Consider the following 24,081-nt stretch of genomic DNA (forward strand, 5'->3'; position numbering starts at 1 on the left):
AAATGTTAAGTTTAGCTTCACCTCTTTATATTTAGCCCCACTCAATAGTGTCTACTTTCCCCTGTTATTGTTAGACCTATAGAGAGCTCCGACTACACTCTGATGAATGAGGTGACGCCAGGGAAAGCATGACGGGGGAGACTAAACACCAATGGAATCCCTCCCCTCAATTTTCTTCTCACTTTATCTCCCTCCCTTCTTCCTATTGCTTTTCTCAGCTCTATCTCTTTTACTTTCTCTACCTTTCCCTTCTTTCTTCTCTCTCTCTCTCTCTCTCTCTCTCTCTCTCTCTTTGAGGGGTGTTTCATTAACTTTACTGTGAGATGAAAAGCAAGTGGCCATCCTTCAGCCTGAGAGCTCCTTGAACGCCACACACTCACAGATATGCTTTACACCCACACACACAGGCACACAAAACCATGTAATAGAGAACCTCCACTTTCTTAGCTCGTCATTAATTCCTGTGTTCAGGCTGAAAGCACCTGCTGTGTCCGCCTGCTATGGGACTTTAAACACTTCACATGAGCCTTATGTGAATGTATATGTGTGTGTGGGTTTATGTTTCCATTAATGCTTGTGTGAAAGGAGCGATAATTCAGTTTCCACTTACCCAGAAAGCATTTTTTCTTTCTCTCTCTCTCTCTCTGAAGAAAGCACTGCTCATTCAGACATACATCCATTCTGAATTTTCACGGACTGAAAAAAAAACAAAAACACATTTACACATTTAGGCCCATTCGTTCTAATGACTGTCATTTTAACCACAATGAGCCCAGTGTTTCAGGTGTTTGCCCATTCATCATCGCTCCGATTCAGTGTTGATTTGCCTGGACAGCGAAGCCAAAGCGCATGATCAATGAGTCTTCCCGCTGTGTTGAATTCAAAAGGAATGACCCCGCTTTCTTTTTTTCTCCTCTCCTCTCATTGCTTTCTCCCAGTGGAGGGAAAATGTAAGATAGACACGAACGTTCCTGGTATACACTCACATCTGTCTATACTCCGTAGCTTCTTTTGTTCCATAGTGGATTCAGCACGTTTCCTTCAGTAGCAGTAGTACTGTGATGCAAATAACCAGCAGCTTGAAAGTCCTCACTTGTAGAGAACATAAAACATTTTAGTAAAAGGGTGGAAAAAAATACACTATGAGATTTTTGCCAATATTTAACAGCAATTAAGCAACTTTGCGCAAATTCAGTAGGATTGAGATGGGAAATCACACTTTTACTCTGAGATATTTTCACAGCGTTGTAATCGAGACAATTTGGCAAAGGCAGCAAGTTTGCTTTTAATTAATTTGAGTAATTTACAAGAGATCTGGTAGTGTGATTTTTCACCCTTAAGTGTTTATTAGATGCTTAGTATTCAGCAAGAGTGAATGTGAATCTAAATAATTCATCTGTAATGCTTACAGGGTGGAGATAACTTTATTTTTTCTCTCTGCTATCTGCCCCTCCTTTCCTCTTTCTTCCTCCTTCTCTGACTCCAAATTCCCTCTTTCCTTCCCCTTCCTCTTCTTCTACTCTCCAATGTTTTGGGTCTTTTTTTCATTGACCCTAAATCCTATTTTTCCTCTATCCCCTTGCTCCCTGTCTCCCTAATTGTTCCTCCTATCTTTGCATCTTTTTTATATACCTTCTTCCTCCACTACCCCCTCCTTCTCCTTTTACCTTAAATTTGCCACCTTTTTTCTCTTGCACGTGGTCTCGTCTCCCTCTGTTTCTCTCCTCCACCTCTCCATCTCTCCATCTTTTTCAGTGGGAGGAGATCAGCGGGGTGGATGAGCACTACACTCCCATCAGGACCTTCCAGGTCTGCAACGTGATGGAGTACAGCCAGAACAACTGGCTCCGCACCAACTGGATCGCCCGCCAGTCGGCCCAGAAGATCTACGTGGAGCTGAAGTTCACCCTGAGGGACTGCAACTCCATCCCGCTGGTGTTGGGCACCTGCAAGGAGACCTTCAACCTCCTCTACCTGGAGACGGACGACGACCAGGGCAGCCACTTCAGAGAACACCAGTTTACTAAGATCGACACCATCGCCGCCGATGAGAGCTTCACCCAAATGGACCTCGGGGATCGCATCCTCAAGCTCAACACTGAGGTGCGCGAGGTGGGTCCCATGACCAAGAAGGGCTTCTACCTGGCGTTCCAGGACGTGGGCGCCTGCGTAGCGTTAGTTTCAGTGAGGGTTTACTTCAAGAAATGCCCACACATTGTGAAGAATCTAGCCTCTTTCCCTGACACGGTGCCCATGGACTCCCAGTCGCTGGTGGAGGTCAAAGGCTCATGTGTCAATCACTCCAAAGAGGAGGAGCCGCCGCGAATGTACTGCAGCACAGACGGGGAGTGGCTCGTGCCTATTGGGAAGTGTCTATGTAACCCTGGGTACGAGGAGAGAAGCAACACCTGCCAAAGTAAGACAGCTCTTCTTTATTTCATGCATTTTATATCTCAGTTCTCTCATACTTTCTTTTGTCCTTGTTTAAAATACAGTGTGATGTAATGCAAAGTTTACAAGGCTGCAAAGTGTGCTACGAGTTTGATGAGAAGACCGTCACACTTCATATCTGTCAGCCCAGAACCTTTAATGTCAGATGTCCAACCTACATGTGTGTGTGGCTGTGTGTGTATGTGGGATACCTTCAAAAGAAGCCAAGACTCCCACACTGTTGTACATGTGTATTCCCATGCATGTGTGTGATGTGTTCTCCAGGTCTTTGAGCTGCATGGTGCAGCCAGCGTGCAGTAGTTCAATAGTAATCTTCTGTGTGACACATCATTAGCTATGGGAAGATCTTAACCAGAGTAGCAGGGATGGGACTGATAACCCAGAAGAAAGGAGTGGGCTGGAGTGGATGGTGAATAATGGAATATTTGCGGTGATGGTTGCGGGTGTTGGCGGAGTCATGAGTGGGCAGACGTTGGAGTCTGGAGATACTCGATCTCACCCCAAAGCCTGTTGTCGCCTTGGAGGTGGTTGGAAAAGCCCAAAAAGTATACGTCTGGCTGCCTGGCTTTGCCTCTCATTTTCAGACTGTCTGCGACATCATCATCATCACACATGCTTTGCAGGGGGATTGATTTGAGTTGTAGCCGGTTGGTTATTGGAAAGAATCAAAAAGTCTCAAAGATGTTTGTGTGGTCTCCTGGTGCTACAGAAGTGGACTGACACATAGCTCTGTGAAACACCCATCACCTGAGGGTTCTACTACCAGATGCAGCTTTTTTTCCAGACAACTTGTTTATTGATTCCAAGTGTCCTTTGACTGTCCTTGTTCTTCTTCATTTCACTTTATTTCACCCCCCCTACTTAGACATTTAATAAACAACTTTTATATCCCCTTTGGGATCATGCAACCAGTGGGTTCAAAGGTTAAGTGTCACAAAAAGCCTTTCATGATTGATTGATTTAAAATCCACAGTGTAATGGGTTATAAACTTCCCAAAAGTATCTTTATTTTTGACTTTTTTCTTTATAAAGAGTTGCATGTATATGCACACAGACATAACATAACTAGATAACTTTGCAAAATTAAATTTCCTGTGTGTGGCTTCTGCGGCCGGTGTAACATCTTTCATCAATTACAGTTGCAGTTACTTCATCAGTGTTTCTGCAACAAGATGTTTTGCATCTGTACTGTACTTCATCCAGTGCAGCAGCTCCATAAAAGTGTTTTCATTGTGCCGCATTTGTGTGTAGTTTAACTATTGCTTCAAGTAAATGTTGTAAAAGTACATGCTGTATTTATATACAATGATACCTATAATAACATTACCATAGAAGAGATATATATTTGCTTATAATGCTCCAATTATTTATGTGTTTGTCCATGCAAAAGAGAAAACTGCTGAGACAGAGGCTCTTGCGTTTGCCATGAATCCCCCACCTTCTCTTTATTGTGGCTGCTTTCTGTGGTCCATATCGAACTACTCTTTTCACAGTTTCAGTGAGCTCCTCACTCTGCTTTAGAAGTCAGACGCAGCATCTGTTTGAAAGCAGCCACCTCTGCACTGCGGCTGTTCCACAATGACTTTAAAGTTAGAAATCGTGTTGGAAGTTTGAGGAAGAAGCAGTTTGTGTTTAGCTCTCTCAGTCCTATAGCTGTTGTAGCTGGCCCTAAATGCTCCCATGTTCATCAGCTCTGTCCTCTCCAGAGCCATGCCCACTGCCCAGTGTTAATTAAAGATCAAAGGCAGTGTCCCAGGTCAGGAGCCTGCTGTCAGGGCCAAGGGAAGCTCTTTTTCTGGGGCCGTGGACTGCAGACGAGCCTGTCTCACTGTCCAGATGAGAGGAGAAACTGCAAACAGATTGGGACAGACATTGGACTGATACCATTTGCTTTGCAACCTTAATATTTCCTTGAAAAGATGTGTTGAAGACACAGAAAGTCACTCTTAATTCTAAGTGATCCATGTCTACATACCAAAAATATTTATCCAATTGATATGAATAAATTAAATGGAAACAATACTATTTTATTATATAATTTCATACAAATTATTGGCAGCTTCAATCACTAATATAGCCTTTTCTCCCAAATTTGATAGGACAACAGTTGTAGATAGAAGAATGGGTGGACAAATGGCAGACCCCTGTCGCCCCTTCGTACCACCCTCCTTTCACTTCCTGCCCCTCTGTGAATTGTGTGAATGTTTGGATGTATTTGACAATCTCTTATTAGTTTCAGAGAGCTCTAATGGACTCTAATAAGGTCTTGTGTTACCCCGGAGTGGGACAGCTGCACCAACAGGCCCCCACAGCCCCCGCGTGCAGCCGTCGGGGGCCCCAGCGCGCGGCTCGCTCTCCAGGCCCTCTGTGTTAACAGATAGATGAGTGCAAGCGGGCTGGGTCAGTCGTACAGACAGATAGCAAGAATGATGAAAACATATTTACAGTGCTGCAGCCAGATAAAACAGAATGAAACAGATGTCTCAACTGTGGTTTCTCAAGTATTTACATGTTACAGATACGTACTGGGCCCCAGACCCACTTGGTCATATTTTACCCCATGACTCCATAGAGAAGGTTGTTGATTTAGTATTACATTGGCTGTACATGGAAAGAAAATGTACATACTCTTCCCTACATTGTTGTTGCTTTAAAATAAACAGACACAATCAATTTCAGCTAGGACCATACATGAATAATGTAGTAATTAAGCATGCAGGCTGTCAGTTAGGTCGATTAAGACCTTGAGTTTGGTGTTTGGACTGGGTGTCGCTGGCTTCGACTGTTCTAAATCAGATATGGATGGAGCGCTTTCACTGAATATTTCATGCTTTGTTTTCTTTGACCGAACACCTCGGAGCAGCATCCTCCGTTTACCTAAGGCTCTGCTCTATGAGTATGTGTGTGTCTGTGAGTGAGAGAGGAAGCGAGAGAGAGTATGAGAGCAGTTGCCTTTGTTTACACAGACTCCGAAGTGTGTTTAAGGGCTTTAATAGAATACACTCTAGTATTAGACTGTCATTATCTCGCTCTGTGTGTGTGTGTGTGTTTGTGTGTATAGCCAGAATTGTTTGTGAACGCAAGGATGTTTTTTCAGTGGCGCCTTCAAAAGATGGATGGATGGCCTTCAAAAGAACACACAAATTCTGTCTGGCTTCGGCAATGGGGACACCGTGTGTGAGCTGCTGTTATGAGAGTGTGTGTGCATGTGTGTCGGTGTGTGTGGCTGCGTTACATATTTCACAGGATGCAGTGTATATTGCTGTGAGCATATTTGGATATTTCATCATCCATATCAGAGCAGATGTCATCGGATCTTTTGTCAGCGAGAAACGCAGCGAGTGGATGTGGCGTTTTTTCAGGCGAATGGACGCGTCCGTCATCGTCTGGATTACTGTATGTTTTGTGAGCGGGCTTCGGCCTTTCCACGGAGAATGTGAGGCCAGATCTAATCTCGCTAAGTCAGTCTTTCATCTGTCATTAGAACGGACTGGAGCAGGTGAACTAACTCCTATCTACCATCAGTGTGAAATTCCTGCAACCCTAATTTGATCCTAAAACAGCAAACGGATGTCTGTCTGTCGAGTTTCAGTGTGTGTGTGTGTGTGTGTGTGTGTGTGTTTTGCAAATGCAGGCAGCTGTTCTGCTGTACGTCGCGGAGAGACCCAGGTTTACATTCTTACTGGATTTATCAAGACACACAATCCTCAAACTTGCCAGTACCATAATGCTTATTATAATGACACATATACAGTAAATCCATATACACAGACGCAGCGACACATATACTCAAGCCTACTTAAGCCTGAGTTGCTGGATTAGTTACCATATCTTATTATAAGTGGAAGAAGAGACATTAAATGCTATTTTGCCAAGTTTTAAGACACTATAACGTAAAGATTTCTAATTTCTAATAGACAATTTTGCACTGATGATACACATTCTAAAATGATTTGTTTGTGATGATTGCAATTTCCAAATAGCAGTGCCTTTTTGTCCTTGTTTACTTCTTCTCCTTCTTCCCTTCCTCTCTCTCTCTCTCTCGCTCTCTCTCTCTCCGCTCACCCCCGTCGCTGATGGTCTTGGCCGCCGGTTCAAAGCCCGCCGCCGTCTATCTCCTGTCGAATGTTTTATATCACTCTTCACTCTCTCGCTTAAGTGATTTAGCTGCTGCCCTCATGCGCAGACATGCTTGGCTTTCAAGCAGACACATTATACATCTTTCATTGGCTTTGTCACGCAAGTCTACGTCGACCTGACCAATGAAATGCTTATAAGCCCAGGTCTCTTGGATGATTCAGCATCCATTTTATCTTCTGATTTGAAGCAAAGCAGTATTCAGCTTCAACGATGAAATAAATGTCTCCCTGTAATGTTATTGGGGTTTGCTGAAACTGCCAATGAGTCTCTATCACGATTTCATCTCATTGTTTTGGTCTGCTGGTCCCTAGGGTTGAGGAAGAATTATGGAAATCCAGTGCGGCTGTTCAAAAAGGAGTGGTCAGACCACACCAGAGCTACAATACCAGTAAATATTGAACTTAAGGGATGCCAGTAGGGGTGTAAGAAAATATTGATACACTTGAGTATCGCAATATTATTTTGCGTTATAGTGCATCGATTCTCCAAAACACTGTGAGGCTAAATGATGCTCCAAACTTGCGCTAAATGTTGGCGAGGGATAACTGGCATGATGATTTTCACAGGAGTGCCTTGGCCTCTGACCTCAAAATATGTGAATGAAAATGTGTTTTATGGGTACCCACAAGTCTCCCCTTTACAGACATGCCCACTTTATGATAATCACATGCAGTGTGGGGCAAAAAACATGTATTTTTCTGCATGCAGTATACATTTGTTGTTTTAGCCTATTCTACAATGGTGTATTTCTGGATGTTCTTTATACTATGACAGTTTTGCTTACACTATTGCAATATATTGAATCGTTACCCCTTTATCATGATACGTATCATATTGCCAGATTCTTGCCCTGGATGCCAGTGTTGCTCTGTTTCTGCTAGATATGTTTTTGTAAGATTGTTTTGGGGTATCTGCCCCCTAGTGATCAGAGACCCTTTAATGCAATGTACTGTTTATTTTAAAAGACACTGCTGCTATCCAATGAATATTATTAATTCATATTATTATTATTAATATTATACACCCATGTTTTTTACAGTTAATGTATTTTTAAGGGATTCAAGTTGGGATACAAATCATTTTGTGTTCCACATATGCAGTCTTCTTTCTCCAGACAAATGAAACTCAATGCTAAACTTTTTGGCTTTGGTTTCTGCTTCGAATATTCATTGATCAAATACCCATTCAGGCCAATTAATAAAATCAGAGGAGATCCAGCAGCCTTGTAGAAGCCCCACGGCCATGCTTACTTACATTTTCCTTCTTATTTTTCTCATCACCCACATTGTTTTTTGTATATTTGTTCTGCCAGACTGTTGAGGCTGAGTGCTGTGAATTCATGGAGCTATTGGCTCTCCTCTGGTCCCTTGGAAGAGCTCTGTTTGTTTGTGTTGGCCATTATATAACTGCCGGGCTCTCCACAAGAACATGTCAGTTCTACGCACACACACACACCACATCCTCTCAATTACAATGACAGTATTTCTAATCCAGAAACAGGCTAATGTACATCACAGATCCTTTTTTTTTTGTTTCCAAATAATGTATGTTTTTGCATTATTATATATTTGTTTCTCTGTGTGTGCACTTGTGTATTGTAGCCTTTATTTATCCAGTCTTCTGAGTCATTGTTTCTTTTTCCAGCGGCCCCCTGCTACACAACAGCTACCGAAGTTGCACACATTCACAATGGGAGCTGCACAGTCTAGCAGGGTATAACAATAGCTTGTTACTGTTAGGCGTTCAGTTCACCTCCATAGTTGTTGTTGAGAGCCGGTTTTACTCATACATACTTCCGCCACACACACATTTTCATAGCCAATCCAGGCGATCACATCAGTTCATTCTGTCCTCTCTGTGTGTGTGTGTGTGTGTGTTTGGGTGCATGAAGTGTTATACTGTACCCGGCTCTGCTCTAACACTACTGTTCCATTGCATCAGTCTCCTCCTCTGTTGTCAGTTTAGCTTAGAGTGGAGGCTTTCTCTGCCGCAGCCTTTTGGCTGTGTGCTGCCTGGCATCTCGCCTTTTTGGATCTGAAAAGGAGAGGAGAGGCTAGAATAAAGCACAAGGCCTGGATTGAGTGCTCCAGTGAGAAAGGTCTTGAATTATGATGTTAACACTACACCATACAACATTTGTTGAATGCAAAAGTACAGACGTTATTTTATTTTTTTACTCCTGAAATCATAGTGTCCCATCTTAAACAGCAGAGGCGCATAATTCTTTGGCAGCGGCAACCGAGCGCTCTCTCTGGAGAAAGTTTAAACTCTTCGGGAATATCTTTGGGATTTTTGGGGAGTCCCCACCTCTGACGTTCACCTCATATGTGTCAAGCTGCATTGGATCTCGCTCGGTTAACCTGCTTTTATTCACTTGTAAGCAAACGTGTTGTGGCTGAACATACTCTAGGGCAAAAGGGAATCCATGCACTCAAGGTGTGCATGCAGTTACTGTTTAGAAGTGCATCCTCAGTTCAAGCTGATCTATTTATGTTCATTTTTTATTTCATACTGTTTCCACCGTTGCCCGAATTTTCAGTCCCCCTAGTACTGTTTGACTTTTTGAGGATCTTCCATAACCTTGATGTGCAAAAAGAAAAAAACCTGAGCTAATTAAAGCATGCCGAGATGCCTGCAGCAATCACACTGACTCCCACTCCACAACACAGCAGCCGGGAGGGAAATCTGACTGGAGGGAGGGAGGGAGAGAGAGAGAGAGAGAGAGGGGAGAGAGAGGGGAGATAGAGAGAGAGAGAGAGAATTAGAGACACCATTCAGCTGTAGTCCAAAGGCAGGAATTACTCACTAAGCAAGGCAACTCAGCAATAATGTTGTATGCTCATATATGTATAGTGTATGCATGTGTGTGTGTGTCTGTATGTGTGGGCAACATGTCCTCATACAACAGTTCGTATGATATCTTACAAAAAGTTATTCCTCATTTTTTGTGCATTTTCCTATGTATGTCCAGCGTCAACTTCCTCTCCAGTTTCTCCAATAAACTTGTATCTTCACAGGAAACCACTTAGTTAAGTTTAGAAAATGACTTAAATTAGGTTTAGGCAAGAAAACTACTTAGTTGGGATTTGGAAAGTTCGTAGTTAAGTTACGCCACGCCGGAAGTAGCGTAACTTCAGTACAGAAGTTACGCGACAAAAACTACTTAGGTTTAGGAAACAAATTGCGGTTTGGGTTAAAATAACTACGGAATTGGCGTAACTTAAGTATGGAAGTTACGTGACAAATAAATCAACATTGACTTCTGGTTTCACACGGGGTACGAGTGCCGGTCTACTGGGTGAAAGTCCTGTGATTTTTAAGCCACTCATCCACCCGACCTCCTCCCTACATTGGCGATCCCCACTCTTTCCTCCTTCATAATTGCATGGATTACATATGAATTGATTTTTTAGGATGTGTACGAATTAGAGTGCATTTACTTTTCGTAGATAGAGCTAGAACAGTGTATGAGAACAGCCTGGTGTGAGAGAGTATACCTTCATGCACAAGAGAGTGAGGAAGAGGATAGAGAGAGCATATTCATATGACCATCCATTGCTGTGCATGCAGATTGAAAGACTGCATGAGTGTATGTATGTTTGTATCTCAGTCCTTCTTAAAACCATGTACTTCTGTATCTCGAACTGTAGTGTTCTGATGCAGTGTCAGTGTGTGTGTGCCTGTGTGTGTGTGTGTGTTCCTGGCATGCAGGGCTAAGGAGGAGGCTGCGGCCAAAGATGCAGGAAAGGTTTGTTCATTCGGGGTATTATGGCCTGTTTGCTTTTCTCTTTATGGGCCTTCCAGCGCAGGCTGGGGGTGGCGGGTGAGCCCGTCACCCCGGGGCCCTGGTGCTGTTAGGACTTCAAAGCTGTTGGTAACCACAGGCTCAGGAATTCAACTTAACACACACAGACAAACACACCCACATGCACGCACACACCCACGCCCAGCCAGGCCCATGCCAGAAAGAGGGGATAGATAGATGGGGTGTTTATTTGTTGGAGAGGCCCCTGCCAGTTGACAAGACCACTTCACAGTGGTCAGTCTTTGTGTATGTGTGTGTACTTGCGAGGGTTTGTACTGCACACAAAGACATGGTGTGCATGCAGTATGCAAAAAATAAAAATAAGAAAAAGAAAAGAACACACATATATAATTTATACGTATATGTGTTTGTGGGCTTCTGTGCATTTCCACACATTCAGCTGACTAGCGCAGCTTAACACTGACGGACGATCACTTTGGGACATCACTAGTGTGTGCGTACATGTGTGTGAACGCGTGCGTGTCGGTGGACAGGGAAGGACAGAGGGATGGACACCGCGGGACACGTCTTGTTTGACAGACACGGTGGATGTTTGGATACACATGTAATGTAACAGGGGAGTAGGACAGGGGAGTCACTCCATCATTCTTGATAGATGAGAGGGAGCAAGCTGGAGAAGGAGGTGGAGGAGGGAGGAGAGAGGAGAGAGGGGAGAGAGTAAGAAAGCGAGCTGTCACCGGGATACAGACCCCCGCTGAAAACTCTCTGGCGCAGAGTGCCTGTTTTGTGATTTGTGACGTTACCGCTATCAATTCACCATCCGCAGAGGCTGACATGTCTGTTTTTTTATTTATTCTTTTTTTTTTGTCAGCGGTGCTCCGCTAATCCTTTTCCTGAGTGCATTACTCTTAAATGTTCCAGTAAGTTGGCTGATGGAAAAAAGAAATATTCCACCACAATTTGCAGACACACAGATCACAAGATAAAATATAAATAGTATATAATGATTTACAGAAATCAATAAATATTTAGTGTTACTGTAATGCAGTAGTGATTTTAAGTCATCAATTGAGCTTATTCCTCCCAGTTTTACATTTATTTCACATTAAAACAGATGAAAACATGAAACATTACAAAACTGCTTTTGAATAATTGATTCTAAAAACATTATTTTGTAGGGCGAACAGCTTCATCAGTTATTTTTTGCAATTACTTCTAGAGACTCTGGCTGGTCTACATCATAATCAACAGCTCATTTGCATTTTACCTTTTTTTCTCCTCACTTTCTATTACTGCCGTCTTCTACTATCAGTGTTTCATTTCACAACTCTCTAGCCTTTATTATTGCTTTGATGTCTTCAGCAGGGGATGGAGTTTAAATGACGGCACAGAAAGGTAGTTTGAGGGCCAAAGAATGCAGCCATAACCTGTTAAAGAACATAATCATAACACTACTCTTACTCATAATATGACTACTACTATACGATATATATATATTCAATGTAAGCTTATATTACATTGTATGTAATAGGGCTGTCAATCGATTACAATATTTAATCGTGATTCATCGTATGATTGTCCATAATTAATCACGATTAATTGCAAATTAACAACACATTTTTATCTGTTCAAAATGTGCCTTAAAGGGAGATTTGTCAAATATTTAATACTCTTATCAACACGGGAGTGGCCAAATATGCTGCTTTATGCAAATATATGTATTATTGGAAATCAATTAACAACACACAAAACAATGACAAATATTGTCCAGAAAGTCTCACAGGTACTGCATTTAGCATGAATACGCTCAAATCACAACATGGCAAACTTGTTTGGCAAACGCCAACATTTTTTGGAGTGTTTTTTAACCTCCTTTGCGACAAGCTAATATGACATGGTTGGTACCGATGAATTCCTTAGGTTTTCTTGTTTCGTATGATGCCAGTATCTTCACTCTAGCTTTAAAACTGAGTCCTGTACAAACTAAATATCACAAGTTGCGTTAATGCGTTAAAGAAATTAGTGGCGTCAAAACGAATTTGCGTTAACGCGTTATTAACGCGTTAACCTTGACAGCCCTAGTATACAGTGTAACTCTTGAATAATATAAAACAGGCCTATTACTGTGAATCTATGGTGTGTGATGTCTGCTGTCCTTGGTGCTGAAGATGCCCTCAGCTGTAACCTCAGACACATCTAGGGTCTGCGGCTGTCAAGTGTCTCACTTATCTAAACACGTCCTGTAGGCATGTATAGTGACATTGCGAGTAGCTGTCACAAGCATCATCTCATTGTACGGCTGCGATGCGTTCAGTGTCATTTCAGATTGAAAAACCCAAGCGTCGCCACATAAATGTCTGTCTTCCAGCAGCTGTCTGATCTCGCTGTGCTGCTGCATCACAGATGTCAGCGTATAACAACCTTTCCGTCTCAACAAACACTGCACTCTTTAATGACAGCCAAGCAAAGCAAAGCAATGTCTGTTTTAGCGCTTTTGAGAGTCAGGGCACAGCATGGAAGTCTAGCGGCGATGCTGCAGCGAGGCCTTAGCCAGTTACCACATAGACAGCAACCATTGATGCAGTGACACGTTAGAACTGCTGCACTCATCTGTAGAAAGGAACAAAAAATGTCACTGTGTTTTTGAGGGATTTTTGATCTATTCAATTTCTGCATTGACAGCACCGACCCTTTGCTCTAATGCTAAATTATCTGACACAAATCAATCAAAGTCCAAGCAGTCACCCACAAACTTAACATGCTGGGGTATCGTAGGGTGATTTTTCATGCTCATATTATATTTGAAGTCTTACATTCCTCTACGTTTTAAATGATGAGGATAGTGTTGGTAATACTAAGGCACCACATATTGTTTTGACCAGCCACTAATGCAGCCCAGAGTGCAAAATAAGTTAAGATTACTGGTTAGTAATGTAAAAAAGACACTTGAGATTTTTATTTTGTCAAAAGTTAGCTCCATATTTTACTATGCAACACATCTTCACACCAGGCATCACAGGAAGGTGTATGAATGGCAAGACATTACAAGGACATTCCGCATGTCATGAGGACATATTTTAGGCTTTCTGTGCGTCATTTGTGCATACTTAATTTTAGGCAACAAAACCACTTAGTTAGGTTTAGCAAAAACAGCATGGTTGGGCTTAAAATAAGTATGTAAATTAAGTAAAATATGTATGGAAACAAAGTAACATAAGTACGGAAAACGTGTCACTAACGTCACTAACGTAACTTACAAAATAAAACACCGGTCTCCTGTTTGAAAGTCCTGTGTTTTTTGTACCCATCCACCTCCTCTCTCGCCCATCATAAGCTGTCTTTCTCACTTTTTTATTCTACATCACTAGCTCTGAGCGTAGCGTATTTACGCGGATATGTTTACATTGCAGTCAATACTACGTGCCGTACAAATTACACGCTAAAAGCAAGAGTGTTCTCATTGCACGCTAAATGTCTTGCAAATTATCGTTTCATTCATATACATTTTCATGCTGCATCTGCCCTATATACAAAATATCAATGTGCAGTATAGTGTATATTTATGGTTGTAGGTCTCAGCAAGCTCCAGAAACCTTAAAAAAAGAAGAAGCTGGGAACTAATCAACTGATCCATGGTTTACCTCAGCTGCTTGTACCTGTGTCTGTTGTTGACCTTGCTTTAGCAACCTTGGTGTTTTTATTGTTTTGCATCCTCCATCTTAATCAGGTCTGCAAGTGAAGCTTCTGAGCTCCTCTGGGATCTGTGTGGGTTTGCGTGTGTGTTTGCGTGTGTGTGTGTGTGAGAGAGAAGGAAGGAGAGAATAAGTGCACGACATAAGTGTGAGAGACATGTCTGTCAATATATACAGGTCATTAGAAAACCAGAAGTGAGCAGAGGTGAGGAAAGGAAGATAAAGTGCTTACCACAGCAGGAACCGCTTCTCACTGACACACACACACACACACACACACACACACACATACACACACACACACACACATACACACACACACACACATATTATGATGCTGAAATGTGCTTTAACTCGTTCTGTGCGTTCACTTACGTTTGTTAAACCAATCCTCCACCGACCACTCGTACATTCAAATGTCCTCCTGTCTCCATTTATCCATTAAGACATCAACTTCCAGAGTTCCCAAACTGTATGTACGTTTTGCTCTGGCACAGCCTCGGGGTGAACTGGCTGTCTGTCAACTGTGTTCCCCTTTTTGACCCATGAGCAGGCTGGAATGGATCAAAGGAACCTGGTCAGAGGCGAGTTTTAAAAAATCCTGCCTTTTCAAGGACTGGAATGAAAGGCTGTGAAAAGGCTGCACTTGAGTTTTCAGGTCCAGTTACAGGCCCTAAGGTGGTCAAATTTCTATTGCACTCTTTTCATGCACACTATGACTGACTGCATCCTGTAGGAGACTCTCTGGCAGTGTGGGGTACTAGCTGCTCCGATCTATTTGGGCTTCATACAGTGAAAGTAGTAGAAGTATATTGGCATTAATTCAGGTTTGTTTATGGTGGGAGTCAGACTCACTGTGGCCAAGATGCACCTTCTGTTTTCATTTTAAACCCAACCAGGTGTTTTCAGTTATTCTGGCTGATTAGACCTCTGCTCAGGTTGAAAGTGGGCTGGAGCACTGACGGGAATTTATTTGGTCACAAATCTTCATCCACCAATAAGAATGAGAAAGGTATAATTTGTTCCGCCCTAACAGGTTCAGCGAAGCTTACAAGAGACTCAGGAAGATGTCCCTCAAGTCATCTATACACGCCCACACAGTCCTGAGAAGACGTCTCATCATTCACATTAACTGAAAACACCTGTATGGATATACAGAGGCTTTTACAGATCTGGACTTTGCAGCTTAATGAAGGGTGTCATGGAGGTAAACATTTTAGTCCTCTACAGGAAAGAAAGGTGTACTGTTTCACCTTTTGTGGTTATAAGGGTCAATGTGAGCACCCGTTTGTTGCAGCGGCTATATTAGGCTGTTGTAAGGAGAGAGTTGAGCCACTAAAGGTCTTTGAGTTGCAGGTCAATTTTTGTTGTGACCATCAAATGTGACCTCAGCCTTAACGTGTGCCTGGAAAAATGATGCCGTGGAGTGGAGACGAGTAGCTGGAGTGACCTTTCTTTTTGTGGTCGCTGGCTTCACTCCCAGTGACGGAGCTCAGTGAAGTGAACTCTGGAGTAAAGATGGCTCATGGGCACAAGGCACATCTGACTGCAAAGTTTATTGGGACACCTACATCAGCTGTATAGACTGTGCTTCTCTCCGCTGGCTTGGAGGCACTGGACAAAAAACATATATCTTTCATGAATTATGCAGGACTGTACCTCCTTTAACTGCAAAGAAATTAAGCAATCTGATGTCAGTGGACTCCATTCACTCATTGCTAAAACACACACACACATACACACACACACACCGTTATGTGAACAGACACTCAATGAAGTAATCCATCTCAAGAGGACTTACAGTATTTCTCTGCTTGTGCCCCCGTAGAAGTGTCCCGTCTCTCTGAAATGATCCATAGACTCAGACTACATGCATCCTTGACTCTCCCTACTCCCACATTTGATAGAGATAAAGGAAAAGGTCCCTGCACTCATTTATTGCATACTCCAGCTATCCCCTAGCCGCCCCAGCAAGAAGCAGAGTGGTGACATTTTACCTTCAGCCACAGCGGTTGACTTAGAAATGGTGTCAGATGGGAAATGACATGCCCTCTGGTGTGTGCAAAGTGGACACCTGTGAATGTATGCATCTGTGAGAGAGAGAGAAGAGGGTCATTTGAGTGCCAGATATGTACTTCTGTTGTGTATGCATATGAGTGTGTGTCAGTTTGTGTGCGCTGATTAAAAGCGGTCAGGCCTCAGTGATCAGGCCTTTAGCTCTCCCTGCACTCTGAATGCCAAACACAACAGAGCATGCCCAGAGCAGCCAAGCATGGAGACTGCACCGCTAGACCACACCGGACAACCTTAACGCTCTGCAGCTGTGTGTGTGTGTGTGTGTGTGTGTGTGTGTGTGTGTGTGTCTTTCCCCACTTCTGTGTTTGCCTTTATGTCCTTCTTTGACCATATCAAACAATCTAGATAAGAATTGAATAGACTAGTTTCCACCTGCCAATGCCAATTCCCAGCATCTATACAAAACACTTTTACTGTGTGATACAGTACTGCTTCAAATGCTTTCTTTATTAATTGTCAACCAAACTCCTTTAAATCAGCCAATTTCTACAACTCAAAGAATGCAATTCCTTTGCATTTGAAAAGGATTAATAAATTAATATCAAGAAAAAATGCAATTTACACAAGATTCACATCATTAGACATCATGTGTCAGCATAATAAGAAGCATTGTGAAAAGGATGCCTTTCTCCTTTTTCATTAGGCCCTGTTCCCCCAAATTTATCAGCGCTTTTGTGTCTGTTTACTTATTAATTTCAGTCTAATGTTTCAGTTTATTTGATGCATTATCAATTAAGGTGTATTAATGACACAAGCTGGACCAGCGGCTCAGCAGCTCAATCAAGGAGAGTGTTAACATGTCTGCCTCATTATGTCCTCTTAACACCCATTACCTCTATAATGTTTGGTGTGCTCATTGGTATGGATGGGTCCCATACTGAGATGTCAGCAGTAACTTAGGGGTCTTGTAGTAAAGTTATGTTCTTTATTCTGTGTGAATTTGGATGCTTGTTCAGTTTAGCTCACCCTTTACTTACCTGGGCAGGTGGTTTTCTTTAGGTGAGGTTGAGAAGATAAACACCCGTTCATTAGAGTACAGTGGAAGGAGGGAAATGGAGTTGGCATCTTGCTGTGAGGCTGCAGCTTTCTTTTGTTTGGTGTTCTTCTTCTTTAGTTTTCTATTGAAATTGAAATTTCATTTTTCATTTTTGTTTCAGGACATTTTTTGTTAATAAATACCTTTTTTGTGCACTACTCCGACTTATCAACCTGGTTCTTCAACATCCCTTTTTAAAGTTTTCCAGTGCCAAACCACCTCATCTGACCTTAATATGGGGTGGCAGCACTATGCAGGTACAGATACATTATGAACAATTCTCTATAAATCTTTATATCTGTAATCAGATTTCTAAATTAATTCTGATGGAAAATGCATTAACCTTATCTATGCTTGCATTGTCTGTGTCTTTCTCTCACATACAAACCTCTTAGGAGTTGTTTTCTTTATCTGTTTGTTACATATGATGCTTTAACATGAGTTACATCTATGCCTCCCTTAGTTTTCTACATATTTAATTAACATGCATGTTGATTTATAAATTTAAATAACAAACGAGAAACATCTCCTTATCATTGAGCCGGTAATTCAAAACTGTTGCTCCTTACTTCCCTATTTTTTTTTTTGTATCTTCCGTCCCAGAGCTGAAGGCCTGAGTAAATGTGGTTTGTTTTGTTTGGAGACTGCTGGGTCTCAATGGTGATGTTAAAAATAATTGGTATGAAATAAAGTTATAATGTTAGAGGCTGTGTTCATGATATCAATGAGTTGTTTTTGCTAAAGGGAAAGCTCAATGTTTCTAAGTAAGCCTCACTATCTTAGCCCCACATTGGCTTTACGAATACCACCACTGTGTGTCAACAAGTGTTTGAGTGCCAAAAATGTTTCATGCTACAGAGGCCTCTCTCTCTGTCTTTATCCCAGGCTCTCCTCTTGAAGAGGCTGGAATAAAGTGTCACTTATACCAGGATAAAGGATCCAACCTTTAAAGGTTGGGGGATACTGTGGAGATGAGCACTGACCTTTCTTACAAATTACACACACTCGCGCACACATTCTTTCTCTCTCACACACACATACACACACAAATATGCATGGAAGGTTAGAAGCGGTCTGAAGACGAGCAGAGAGAAATGGTAGACAGCGGTGTCCAACAAGATTACTGTACTCATCATCCACAGATTTCCCACCTCCTCCGATTCATTTCCCTTCATCTCTCCCTGTTCAAATGGATGGCACCAGGCATTTGTCAAGGTGAAGGTAGCGCGGCCCACGCCTCGCGATACAACCGACCAATTTTCCCATTTCTTCCGCTCTGCTGGTCTTTTGCTATTAAGTGTTCAATTTCAGCACCTGGAGGCGATGCCAAAGTGCAAAGCCTCAAGGAGCGTTAGAGGAATCTCACTGATTAATGCAAAGACCTCCTGCGTGATTCCCTGCTGTTGCTGCAAACAGATATACCGATGTGAACCTGGATACCAGTTTCTACACCATCTGATATGATATGTTTTTTTATTCAATCATTACATAATACATAGCCATGTTTCATCTGGTTTAAACTGAATAACTTGTAACAATCTGTATGATAAAATAACTTTAAATAATATGTCTTTTTGGCAATTGCAAGTTCCTGATCAAGAGGCCTCATGTACACCACTGGTTCTCAAGTCTGTGTGCCGGTGTGTGTGTGGATGGGTTGAGGATGACAGCTCAGTGCTAAGGGGTTAATTGAGGGATGTGGTATTGATGAGACCCCAACTATAATGAGCTTTAGCCAATTAATCCATCGATTTACATGTAAATGGCTCCTGAAAGGTTACTGGCTGTGGCTGCCATCTGCATGTACTTACCATGCTAATGTCGTGCTGAGTGACACCCTCAACACATGCAGAAATTTAGGGGCTGAGAGACAGAAAAGTGTGGGAGAGAGAGAGACGCGACTGCTTGATCCTTGATAAATTGCTCTGCATCTCATTAACAGCAAAATAAGGTGTTAATTACGGTGCCATACATTAACCAGGGGAGTGCACACCTTTTAATTACGAAGCAAACATCTTTCATCCAGTGTGTCAATCTCCTCCCACAACCCTGCACTTCAGTGGTTCTGGATTGTTTTTTGTATTATCTCTACATTTTATTTTTTAACTTCTTTAATTAGTCAATTAATTTGTCATTCAATTCCTATATTAAGAAAGATAATGATCTCTTTCTTGCTCTATATTTCCTCCTTGACAGTAGTACATTTGTGTGGGAAACAGCAAATTCTCAGAGGCCAAATAGGTCATTGTTTTAATGATTATGTACATGTATTTGTCTGCCAGCATTATGTCTCAGAAACTAGATGTGCTGTTGAAATTTGTAGCACACAGGCCCTAAGTTAAAGAGGACCTATTATGCTTATTTTCAGGTTCATACTTGTATTTTGGGTTTCTACCTGAATAATTTAATGTTCGAAAACGCTTTACTTTTCTAATACCGGCTGTGCTGTAGCATCTCTTTTCACCCTCTGTCTGAAACGCTCTGTTTGAGCTCTTGTCCCGCCATCCTGAAAAGCCCAGTCTGCTCTGATTGGTCAGCTGGCCCACTGTTATAATTGGTCAACCAAACCAAACTCTTTGGACAGCTCCGCTCTAGCTTTGTTTTAGGGCGTGCCAAACTAGCTGCTAAGCAAAATGTGTTACTTGGTGACATCACCACGTTACGGAAGAAAAGGCGTGACTTCAAGCGAAGTGTTTCAGGCAGTTCAGTGTTTCTGTGGAGGAGAGTTAATCTCTTTGGCCTGGACTTTGGGCTTTACAGACCTTTTACATTCACAAAAACTATGTAACACACAAAGGAAAGGGAAACTGCACAAATGCATTATAGGTTCCCTTTAAGGAACAATTAAATATTTGGGATTTCTGTCAGACATTTGAAAGATTTCACATACAAATCCAACTTTAAACTACTTTAAAACCAAAGTTGGAGACTCGAGGAAGTGAGGAACTGATAGGAATGATGTGTTTGCGTCGAACAGAGAGCTGGAGAACTGTTCAGTGTGTAGCACTCTTGAAATACATTCGAGTTTTACAGTAATTAGTCTTTCACTCCATGTGAATTTTGAGTTCTCCTTCTAGTGTGAGGATGCCGCAGAATTGCAAAGAATGGCTCATTCTGGTTTGCAGAAAATGGTCCCTTTAAAGTCTTTTTTACCTAAAACAATGTGGTACTGCAGAGTTCTGCTATCAGCCAGCTAACTGACTGGGGTTCCATGTTAATTACCAGTGTGCTCAGCTTAACTGAGACACTCAGTAAATTGTCCCCAGGTGGGGAAAGAATAGGCTATCTTCATTTCACATAGCTGCAGTTGAGCTAATTATGGTGGTGTGTGTGTGTGTGTGTGTGTGTGTGTGTGTGTGTGTGTGTGTGCAAGCTGAGTAGTGCTTGGGAAGGTTTTTTTGTAAATACAGTATGTGGTGGAGCTCATTGGTCCAGCTTGCATATTGTATGTTTGTGTGTATGTCTGTGTATATGTTCATGCGTATTGATGTGTGTGTCTGTGTGTATGTTTGTACATTCAAGCAAGGCGAGACAAGAATTGGCCCATGCTAAAACATGCAACTTCCAAAGCCAACAGTTCTTAAGTGAGATGTGCTGTGTTATAATGATGCCATCTATCACTCCCTTCATCTCTCCATTCCTTTATCCCCAAACTCCTCCATCACCGTCTCTGTGGCCTCATTAATTTAGCCTGCTATTTATGGGCCTATAAAAACAATAAGGAAAGAGAAGAAGGGTTCCACTGGCACGACAGACGCTTCCAGCGCATGGGAAAGACGAGGAGGCCCGTTGAGCTAGATGGAGCATACCACATCACTTTCAGTTAATTGCACTAGATTCTTAACATCTGGTGAGATGTTTTCATATATGCGGTATGTTCTTTGACATATCACAGATAGTCCGTCCTATGTTTCAGAACATAAGTGGAAATTAAGCCAATCTATGCAGACTGACTTTTAACAAGTGGAGAGACCAAACTGCTGTCTCATCAGATGTGCTACTTACTTAAAGTGACAGTCACACTAGATGTGTTTTTTCACCTCTTGTTTTATCCACCCAGCATGTGTCACCTTTTTGGAGCAGGGTATTGAGAGGCGAATTCACAAGATTGAGGATTCAAGATTGTGCAGCTTTTGCAGCTGCTAAACCTGCACAAATAAGACAAAAATAATCGGTGTAATTCTCAAAGCACCTGCAAAAGGTGAAATGCATCCCTAACTGCACTGCCAAGCAAGTACAGTAGTGTCTCGGTGCTCCTGTGCTATTTGCATGTATTTAAATGAGGTAATATGCAGACGTTTGGTGCAAAATTGGTCCCTTTCTATGGCAATGAGCCTCATTGCAAAAACAGTCCAATTCACAATGATTAACGCTAATAGCCACACGCAGTGAAATTATTAGTGTCTTCAGAGAGTTGGTTGTAACTGAAGCGCTTTTATACTGGCAGACTGGAGTATTAAATCCCAAATACGGTTTCTCTCTGTCATATTTAAATTCCTTGCTTGAAGTTTTGAAGAAAGCCTCTGCACCTCGTCGGTCAGGACTTGTAGCTCACGCTCTGAATTTTAATTTTTTTTATTTCTGCCATTGTTCTGCCTGCTGTGTTTTTGGCACAAAGGCAACAACTGTAATATCATTAGCACAATATCTTTTGTGGATCAGACCTTGAGACGGGGCAGATAGCCGTTGCAAGTGATGAACAATTCATGGTGCAATCAGCGGCCGCAATCCATTCTTTGTGAATTTGAGTGTCTCAAGTTGAACAAAATTCAGCTCTGAGCAGATAAATGCTCTATAGCAGTGTATATTTTACTTTGTTATCCAATTAGAAACCCAAATAACAGTACGGTTTGTCTCACTTTTACATACATACTTTATTCTGCTAATATACCAATGTTGTTTTTGTGGGGTTGTCTTGTCAGCTAGCTATATTTGATCACTCATGACTTTGCTGTGAGTGACTCTGCAGCTATCTGTCTCCATAACCTGTTGCCTATTGGCCTGTCCTTCCTACACTGTGTGTCCTTCAGAGTACTGAGCCTCAAGGACTTTGGACCGCAGGACTCCTCTCAGCCGGTGAACTATAGTGACCTGTGACTGCTGTCAATGAAGAGTATGTAACAGACACTATAGACTAGTCTATATGGGGTTGTAACGTGCTGCTGTTGGCTCCTTTGAGGCTTATAACATGAGGCCACATGAGGCTGCATGGAGCTCAGCTGGGAGGTCACTCACACACACTGTTTCCAAATGTGATGGAAGGCTGGCTACTCTGTGTTTGAGCAGTAGAGGATGAGGGGAATGAGATAAACAAGTCGGTTTGTACAGGTATTCAGTAAATGCATCAACGGGTTTTAGCTGCCAGTGTGTGTTTGTATTCAACTGTTTTCAAAGACTTTTCAAGGAAGACTCAAGATCATTGTGACAAAAAAGTTGTTTACAATGTATATAAAGTGAGTCAGCCATCTAAAAAGAGAGCAAGGTCAAGTGTGCAGGTACTGTACATGTTTGATGAGCTCTGCAGAGTCTGTAAAGATTGTGAGCTCTGTGATTCTTTCATATGTTTGCATACACGTAACCACGCCGCATTCTGCATCTGCCAGAAATGAGGACCCGTCACCGGGTTTCTTTTTAATGATGGACTGCTCTGGGTGGCTGTTATTGGGGAGAGTGGGGGTTATCACTGTGCCGCAGAGTGAAATACCATGTGTGCGCCCAGCAGGAGAACATTCCTTCTGGCCCCATGATTTCCTCAGGTCATTCATGCAGTCCTCATCCCCACTGTAATGGCATTGTCCTGGGGCTCAGCCGCCCCGCCAGGCCCCCCACGTTTCAGCCTTTGGCCTCCCTGACAGCGCTGCCCTTCAGCTGCCTGTCAGCCACACCGAGACCGGGGTGGTTGATGGGAGGGGTCAAGAGGCTGGGGCTGGGGCTAGCTCAACATTCAGTTACCAAAAAATACTTTATTTATACAGTAAAATATCACCTTCACCAGCGTCTGATGAAAGCTGGTCTTATAATACTGTATATGAAGTGTGCAGTGCAGTTCATCAATTTATTTCCAATAGAAGCTCAAGATGAAGCATTTAACCTGGTAGCAGAAAAAAAGATGTACTCAGTTGCATTCAACTGTGAAATGGTTGAAAATGATTAGCTGTTGTGTTCAACAGGAGCTTCACTTTTGAGTGCCAGCGTGCTTTTCACACCTGGAGAACCGAGAGCACGTTTTAGCATGCAAAGCGTCTGGCACTCAGAGTCGCAGTGTATTTCCGTCTTGGCTTTCCGTAGAATTTCTATAGTAACGTGTCAGTCACAAAACAACACCTCCTTCTAGCGTTCGCCGAACTAAATGAGGACATAGTCTGTTGTCACTTTATTTTGTTGTATGTTAAGATACACGGATGAGTGTGTGCGAGCCAAGCAGAGGAACACAGTAGCCGGTTCCTTGTAGAAGGTGAATCTGCTGCATTGAGTAAGTGGATGCATGGAATGAAAGCAGAGGAGGAGGGTCGGCATCTGCCGCTACTCATGAATTCAACAAAGAGTATGCATCTTTTTTCTCAAAGCTTCTCTCCCTCCTTTTTCCTCTTTCTCTGTGCATTATGTGCGTGTAAAAGGGGCTGTTCATCATTATTCAAGGACGGAGCTGATTAAAGGTGATTAAGCCCTGCCCATCCATCACTCTCGCCTTTCAGCCTGTCACTGGCCCCAGTATTAAGGGGGACACCACAAGTACATGTATGTGTGTGTGTGTGTGTGTGTGTGTGAGAAAGAGAGATCCAGTTTAATGTTTTTCCAAATATTCGCCATTACACTAATTGCATATAATTTCTCAAATAGAAAGAAACAATATACTTGGCTCCTTAATAATGCTCCTTAATTCTGAAATAATACACAAAGGCATTTCAAATTGGGGTTCG

At 42.3% G+C, this 24,081-nt stretch overlaps 1 protein-coding gene across 3 annotated transcripts in view; it reads left to right on the forward strand.

Moving 5' to 3' along the window:
• The window catches only part of epha3 (eph receptor A3), a 143,935-nt gene that overhangs the window by 51,187 nt on the left and 68,667 nt on the right, over window positions 1–24,081 (forward strand). For all 3 annotated transcript variants that reach the window (XM_074659681.1, XM_074659682.1, XM_074659683.1), the window contains one exon: window positions 1,756–2,416. In XM_074659681.1, coding sequence (XP_074515782.1) covers window positions 1,756–2,416 — 661 coding nt within the window. The remainder of the gene's footprint in view (window positions 1–1,755; window positions 2,417–24,081) is intronic.

Source organism: Sebastes fasciatus, chromosome 14 (assembly GCF_043250625.1).
Source record: "Sebastes fasciatus isolate fSebFas1 chromosome 14, fSebFas1.pri, whole genome shotgun sequence".
Taxonomy (NCBI): Eukaryota; Metazoa; Chordata; class Actinopteri; order Perciformes; family Sebastidae; genus Sebastes; species Sebastes fasciatus.